This window comes from Myotis yumanensis, unplaced genomic scaffold, assembly GCF_028538775.1.
Source record: "Myotis yumanensis isolate MYYU_CA2020_CCGP unplaced genomic scaffold, mMyoYum1.0.hap1 SCAF_15, whole genome shotgun sequence".
Classification (NCBI taxonomy): domain Eukaryota; kingdom Metazoa; phylum Chordata; class Mammalia; order Chiroptera; family Vespertilionidae; genus Myotis; species Myotis yumanensis.
The window spans coordinates 5760604-5768556 of NW_027223766.1; the positions used below are offsets into that span (position 1 = coordinate 5760604).

Sequence of the window (7953 nt, forward strand, 5' to 3'; positions counted from 1 at the left end):
TCTCCCCGGGAACTGGGCTGCACTCTCCTCAGCACAATGAGCAGCAGCTTTGTGGGCACCTGGAAGCTGGTCTCCAGCGAGCACTTCGATGACTACATGAGAGCGCTGGGTAAGGAAGGCTCTTTTGGAGAAAGCTGTGTGACTGTGGCCTTCTGCCTTCTTTTCCAGGAGGCTGAGGAAGTTTGCACAGGCTGAAGTGCAATCCTCTGCTGGGCTTGATCCTCTCTTGTGTCAGATAATTTGTTTGCATTTCCTTTGTGGCAATTTTAATAGATTTTAACTTACATGAGAGCTGCTTAGATGCACGGAACTCCCACAATTTCCAAAGGCAGTTTCATATCAATAGGGCTTTGGGCTCAGGACCACAGGAAAAAGTCTTTGACGTTTAGTCAACCCATTCCTTGGCTTTCCTGAATGCTGGCTTTGTAACAGCTAAAGTGCTCATAATACAAGGAGCTGAAGGTACTAAAGTTAAAATGTTGATGTTTAGCTAAACTATAAGCTTTCTCTCTCTACCTCTAGGTCAGTGATGGCGAACCTTTTGAGCTCAGCATGTCAGCATTTTGAAAAACCCTAACTTAACTCTGGTGCCGTGTCACATATAGAAATTTTTTGATATTTGAAACCATTGTAAAACGAAGACTTATATTTTTGATATTTACTTTATATATGTAAATGCCATTTAACAAAGAAAATTCAACCAAAAAAATGAGTTCGCGTGTCACCTCTGACATGCGTGTCACCTCTGACATGCGTGTCATAGGTTCGCCATCACTGCTCTAGTTGTCCATTATTACATAATCATGTAGATAGAGAGTTTGTAAAAAGAAGATGCATTAAACCAGGATGTTTATAGTCTAGGGAAGTTACTGAGATAAAAAGAATTGGGTTGTGGCAGTGAATTCAAATTCAATTACACTAACATTAGACTTTCCTGGAGTTGGAGCAGTGGATGGAGGTGGAAAACCCAGTCATTAGTTACATCAACTTTATTTGACACTATTTCTAGAGACTGTTCCACAGATACGAGCCAAATCGATGGGCAGAGTCTTGGGACACTTCCAGAGCTGTGTCAATCCAATCGACAGTGATGCCAAGGACCAGGTTGCCCTGCTTGCCAAAATGTCTGTGGCTTTATTTACTTGTTCAGAAATCTAATGAGAAAGGTTCTTCATAGATAAAATGAGCCAAATCCTGTCATGTTGCCTAGAGAACTATGAGACCTTATGGGGATCAATCCATACAGTCAGATTAGTTAGATGCATGGACTTCACTTTACAGCTGAGAAAGAAGCAAAACATGAGCAAGTCTCAATGAAGGACTCCTGATTCTGTCATTTCCCACTTTTAGAGCACACAGGAATGCTTGGGGGTGGTAAAATGTAGATCCTCAGGCTTTCCTGCAGAAATTTAGCTAGAAAAACATTGCTCTAAAGCATATAAGATAATATAAGATTAATCAGGATTAGAAAAAAAGAGTACAGTTCACCTTTCTTTATTAGGTCTAACTCGTCACTTCTTATTAGGTGGACACAGGGATGGGCAAAAGTAGGTTTACAGTGTAGTACAAATAAATAATACAATAATTTTAATAAATAATACAAGAAGGTTGCCCCAAAAATGTATATACACTGTAACAGCTGATAGCTCAATTTTGAAAATGAAATGTATTTTAATAAACACTGCCTTTATAAATATTCAAAGTGTGTATACATTTTTGAGGGACACTATATCTATCTATCTATCTATCTATCTATCTATCTATCTAAGCATAAGCGACCATCACAACTGAAACAACTGAATGGACAACCAAACGGGCTGCGTGGGGCGACCAGGCAGGTGGAGGGTTAGTGAGGGCCAACCAATCGACTGAGCAGCAGGCTGCGTGGGGCGACCAGGCCGGCAGGGGGGTTAGTGAGGGGTGACTAAACAACTGAACAGCAGGCTGCGTGGGGCGACCAGGCTGGCAGGGGACCAGTTGGGGGTGACCAGGCCGGCAGGGGTTGGCAGTGAGGGGTGACCAGGCTGACAGAGGGAGGCAGTGAGGGGCGACCAGGCTGGCGGGGGAGTAGTTGGGGGCAACCAGGCCAGCAGGGGGCATTAAGAGACAACCAGGCCGGTGGGGGAGGCAGTTAGGGGTGACCAGGCCAGCAGGGAGGGCAGTTAGGGGCAATCAGGCAGGCAGGCAGGTGAGCAGTTAGGAGCCAGTGGTCCCAGATTGTGAGAGGGCTGTCCGACTGCTGGCAGTCAGACATCCCCCAAGGGGTCCCGGATTGGAGAGGGTGCAAGCTGGGCTGAGCCCCCCTCCCCCCGCTTCCCCCCTCCCGCATTGTGCACTGGGCCTCTAGTATATATATACATATACTAGTTTTCCCTTTATATATTTTAATATATTACTCTCATTTGACATTTCCCTTTTCCATGTATTTGTATAATCTTGAATACTAATAATAATACTTGAGTCTAATTTTGTTTTGTTTTTCAAATGCAGAAAAAATTAATGATTTTATTTACTAATGATCATTTGGAATGGTACAGGTAGGTCTTGAAGGGAAATGGATTGTTTCTTCTACCCACTAGATTTAGGGTAGAAGAAACCCAATGAAATTCAATCAAGGATGTGGGGGAACTGTTTTCTATATCCATAGTATGTTACTGAGGGAGAAAAGTCATGGGACAGTGTGCATCTGTCATAGCATCATTTAAAAAAACCTCTACAATCTGTGTGCGAGCTAAAGTGTCTGTACTGGTCCAGACAAAACTACAGTGGGTGATGTCCAACGGAGGTACGGGTGGAGGTGGGAGTGATTTTCAATGGAGGTGCAGTTGGATGACTCTGGGCTGAACACTTTTACCTTTCAAATGTGCAGACGTCACCTTTGTAACAAAACCCAAAATATCCAAGTCCATGACATGCATTTCCATTAGGAGATGAAACATGGGAGGAGGCTCTTAATTATGGTTGTCACTACCTGCCGTCTGCCCACCTGAGCCCAGAATGTGGGCCCCACAGACTCTAGGTGCTCTCTCTGGGTCAGCATTATTCTAATTCTACCTTGCTTTTCAGGTGTGGGGTTAGCCACCAGAAAACTGGGAAATTTGGCCAAACCCAAAGTGATCATCAGTAAGAAAGGGGATACTATAACCATAAAGACTGAAAGCACCTTTAAAAATACAGAGATCTCTTTCAAGCTTGGCCAGGAATTTGAAGAAACCACAGCTGACAACCGGAAAACAAAGGTAAGCTTCAATGTTTCTCTTCAAAGTCTCCAGCTTGAGAGAGGATAAGTCCGCTAGTGTTGAAAGGGTAGACTACTTCCTTCTGTTGGAAATGAATGTGCTTACTAATGCTTCTTTAATCAACCAATTATGTGAACTTGTCTTTGCAGAGCGTCGTAACCTTGGTCAGAGGCTCATTGAATCAAGTGCAGAAATGGGATGGCAAAGAGACCACAATAAAGAGAAAGCTGGTGGATGGGAAAATGGTAGTGGTAAGAGTGTCTTTACTTCTAAATACAGAAATGATGCCATTGAAATAAAGAAATTGGTTATAATATTTTCAAAAATATTCTTTTTTTCTTTAGAACCCCAATGGCTAAGCATGGCTGAGAGTGAGGCAGAATTAGTGTTTGGGTGATGCTTAAACTATCAAGAGTTCCAGTATAAGGCTTGAGAATTTAGAACTAAGAAAGCCTACTTGTTACTTTAGATATAACAACACATAACAATGATAGTAAAGTTAAAGAGGGTCTCGATGAATCTCACTAGTTGGGACTTACAAAGAGAAAAGCAGGTCTAAGTTCTACAAGCAAAACAAACCTAAAGGCTCAATCAGTGAATATTTGTAGATATCTAAGTGTTTTCAAGAATCCATAGTAACTTGGCCTAAACCACGTCAATAATTGAAGCTGAGCTCTCGGCAGACCTCGTTAGTCGGCAGATGAGAAGGGTGACAAAGGTTACATGAGGTGACCTCTGATGATTTTTTGAAGTTTTGTGTTCTGTGCTCACTAATTAGCACATACATTAATTGTAAATAGATTCACATGCTGTTTTGAATGTCTCTTCCTTTAGAACAGAGGTTTTTGATCCCTGCCTGCACAATAGACTTACATGGGGAGTAAGTACCAATATGGGGCCCATCCCAGATCACACCACTTGGGGAGGAGGAGCCATCCGTATTTTTAAGTGTTCCTCAGACAAGGCAAATGTGCAGGTAATTTTGAAAACCACTGTTTTAGTAGACTTAAAAGCGTGCATATAATTTTATTTATCTATTTATTTTTCCATTCAATACTATTTTGTATTACTTTCAGGTGTTCAGCATAGAGGAAGTTGCCATTTTAAAAGAATTCTTCTGCTGTAGCATAGATCAACTTTAAAACTATTTCTCCTGCTTTAGTGGCCATGATTTTAAATTACTGGAGACTGGCATGCTGATATTTTAAACTTTTCTGAGTTTAATCTCGTGGGATGGTTTTTAATTTCTGTTATCACTACAAATTTGTTGTCCCTTCGTTTGGGCTTTAGGTACCCAGTTCATCTCTCTCTTTTTTAAAGGAATGTAAGATGAAAGGCGTGGTCTGCACCAGAATCTATGAGAAGGTCTGAGAAAATCGATGCCTCGTTGACCTGATATTTGCTCAGCTGTTTCCATGGCAGAGTCTGACTACACTGCAGTTTGCTTGTTCTTGCTTTCATCTTAATAGATCAGACAGGATTAATTTACAATCCAGCATTATTCGAATATGTTCAATATTCAAATTGCTTGCATATCTTTGCTGTCTTAAAGTGTCTAGATTGCCCTGACCTAAATAGTTGATAACGTCATGTAATTAATTGTAAAATTCTAACTTGCATTCTGCATACCGGCAATGATAATAAAAGGAAGCAAACATACTGGTCAGGGGTAGCTCACACAGACGGCTGCCAGGTGGGGGTTCTGAGGGGGAGGAGCAGAAGTCAGGCAACCCAGAGGAGCAGCTCCAGCCAAGACAAGCCGTCTCTATTTGACTCCAGCCAATTTTTTCAAATTGAGGTTAACTTATAGACAACGAAATGCACATGTCTTCAAGGTAAAGTTTAACCCATTGCACGCACCCATGTCACTCACATCCTGTTCAAGACACAGTACATTTCCTTAACCCCAGAATGCCTTCCCAGGTCATGTCCTGCCCTGTCCCATCTCCAACAAAAGCAAATAGTGGCTTAGTTTCTATCACCAGAGATTCGTTTTGCCTGTTCTCAAACTTCATGTAAATGGATTCATATATTATGTGTTCTTTTGTTTGCCTTTTAAAACTCAGCATGTTTTTGAAATTCTTCCATATTGTTCCTGCAGCAGTAATGGGTTTCTTTTTATTGCTGAGTAGTATCTCATTGCGTGAATGTATCACAGATTCTTTATCTCTTCTTCTCTTAAAACAGTTGGGCTATTTCCAATTTGGGGCTATGATGAGCAAAGCTCCTACAAACATTCTCATACAAGGCTGTTTGTAGACACACGAGTTCCTCTCTTTTGGATGAATTACTAGGCATGAAATTCCTGGGTCCAGTTGGTTTTGAAAGGCAGGAATGAGAGAACTCTGTGTTCCAATAATAATGAAACTATTTCCGATGTATTACATGATTGAGCAAATGAGAAGATGTATTAACGTTAGGAGACAGAATTTTCCCTCTGGAAGAAGAAACATGCAGCTATGGAATGAGGGGGAAACAAACAATGTGAAAATGCACTGGGATAGATGGAAATTCACGGTTTCTAAGGCATGTATTTGTGTGTGTGTGTGTACAATTTGACATGCATATCTGCATGTCCTGATGTGGGTATGCACATATGTGTTAATGTGTATGTGTACAGTAGTTCCCCCTTAGCCTTAAGGGATACGCTCCCAGACCCCCAGTGGATGTCTGAAGCCACAGATAGTACCAAACCCTATACATACTATGTTGTTTCCCTATACATACAGACCTATGATAAAGTTTAATTTATAAGTTAGGCACAGTAAGATATTAACACCAAGGGCTAACAAGAAAATAGAACAATTATGACAATATACTCTAATAAACGTTATGTGAGTGCGGTCTCTCTCAAATATCTTATATTGTCTTCACCTTTTCACTTAAAGGAAGCACTTTAAGGCATATCCGAATTGCCAGCAGCACTACTCTTGCGTTTTGGGGCCAATATGCAGTAAAACAAAGGTTATTTGAACACAAGCCCTGTGATCTGATAACTCAGATGGCAGCTCAGTGACCACCGGGCACGGAGCGTCTACAGCGTCGAGACACCAATAGGGGAGTCACCTCCCAGGCTGGGCGGGCAGAATGGCGTGAGATTGCATCATGCTACTCAGCACTGCGCGGAACTTAAAAGTTATGACTTGTTTATTTCTGAAATTTTTCATTTAATACTTTTGGACTTGATTTACTGCAGGTAACTAGCTGAAACCACAGAAAGCAAAGCCGGGAATGAGGAGGGACTTACTGGACATGTACACACATGCATGTGTTTCCCAACTACTAGTATATCTGCCAAAGAGCTTAGAAGCAAAGACACCTCCGTAGGAATGAGTACACCCAGCACCCACACCTTGGTGTCTACACCTCATGCCCCACGAAAACGAAGGAGGCTTTGGAAAAATGGCCAATCCCAATGGGAGAGCAGTAGGAACCACCTGAGTCTAAAATATCTTGTTAGCCAGAAAGTAAGGACGTGTTCAAATAAATAACGAGGTATGTCACCCAAATATGCCAATCAGCTTGAAGGCACTCCCACTGATTGGCCCAAACTGGGATAATTTGAGAAGTAAAATAATAAAGAAAAATCATAAATTACAAACCATTGGGGAAAAATAAGAATCTGTGAGTAACACTGGAGGGAGGGAGGGAGAGAAAGAGAGAGAAAAAGGAGAAGGAATTGTCTTCCTTACCATAGAGTGCCATGGGCTCACTGGTAAATGTGGAAGAAGTGTGGGAATTGGAAAATCATCATTTTTCACCCACCACAGTAAATAATGGCTCAGGTAAGAGTGATCAATGATGTTGAAGCCAGAGGGAAATTCTGGTTAGGAGCAGGGTATTGGTTTGCTCCTAAGGTATCTCCACACGGATTGCTCATTAGTTACACGGGAAGGATAGCAGCTGCGCAGTGGGAAAACTGGGTGACCTCCTGACCGGGTAGCTCACATGAACCTTGCCAACGAAGGGCGGTGCAAAACACGTGGCTTCCATGTGACACCCTGAGAAGGAAGTGACATCACTTGTGTAGTATTCTGGCCTGGAACCCATGTCTGGGCCTAATCTGAAGAAACAGCAGACAAACTCCAAATGAGGAATGTTCTGTTAAAAAGGGGGGAAGGGGTATTGGTTGAATTCTTAAAAAATCACAGAAGACAAAGAGAGGCGCTGGGGAAATGTCCCACGTGGATGTGAACTAAACATACCTGGCAGCTCCATGCACTCAGTGCCTCGCGCTGCACCTGTGCAGATAAAATAACACTCCGAGGGACAATATTAGAGGAACTGGCAAGCTGGCATAAAGATGGCAACTTAGACTAGAAGTTTACTGTGACTACATAAGACAATATCCCTATTCTTGGGAAATATACATTGAAGTAGGTTGGGGTCATGGTCCATAATGTATGCAATTTACTAAAAAATTTCATAAAAAACATTGTGTGTTGCCGAACCAGTTTGGCTCAGTGGATAGAGCGTCGGCCTGCGGACTCAAGGGTCCCAGGTTCGATTCCGGTCAAGGGCATGTACCTTGGTTGCCAGCACATCCCCACTGGGGGGCGTGCAGGAGGCAGCTGATCGATGTTTCTAACTCTCTATCCCTCTCCCTTCTTCTCTATAAAAAATCAATAAAATATATTTTAAAAAAACCAAAACATTGTGTGCATGTATATCCATTACATACACACCTCCGGAAAGAGAGCAATTGATAGGGCAA

At 42.1% G+C, this 7953-nt stretch overlaps 1 protein-coding gene across 1 annotated transcript; it reads left to right on the forward strand.

Moving 5' to 3' along the window:
- Positions 1 to 6062, forward strand: LOC138992902 (myelin P2 protein). The gene is made up of 4 exons (XM_070391880.1): positions 1 to 109; positions 3067 to 3239; positions 3389 to 3490; positions 4560 to 6062. The coding sequence occupies exons 1-4, from the start codon at positions 37 to 39 to the stop codon at positions 4608 to 4610; spliced, it is 399 nt and encodes a 132-aa protein (XP_070247981.1). The 5' UTR covers positions 1 to 36; the 3' UTR covers positions 4611 to 6062.
- Positions 6063 to 7953: the final 1891 nt, after the last annotated feature.

What these genes read in the sequence shown, in the direction of transcription:
- LOC138992902 (XM_070391880.1), top strand. Translation starts at nt 37, where the DNA reads ATGAGCAGCAGCTTTGTGGGCACCTGGAAGCTGGTCTCCAGCGAGCAC. An exon ending in TGACTACATGAGAGCGCTGG is followed by an intron (nt 110 to 3,066) that starts GTAAGGAAGGCT and finishes CTTGCTTTTCAG; the next exon opens with GTGTGGGGTTAGCCACCAGA. An exon ending in CTGACAACCGGAAAACAAAG is followed by an intron (nt 3,240 to 3,388) that starts GTAAGCTTCAAT and finishes TTGTCTTTGCAG; the next exon opens with AGCGTCGTAACCTTGGTCAG.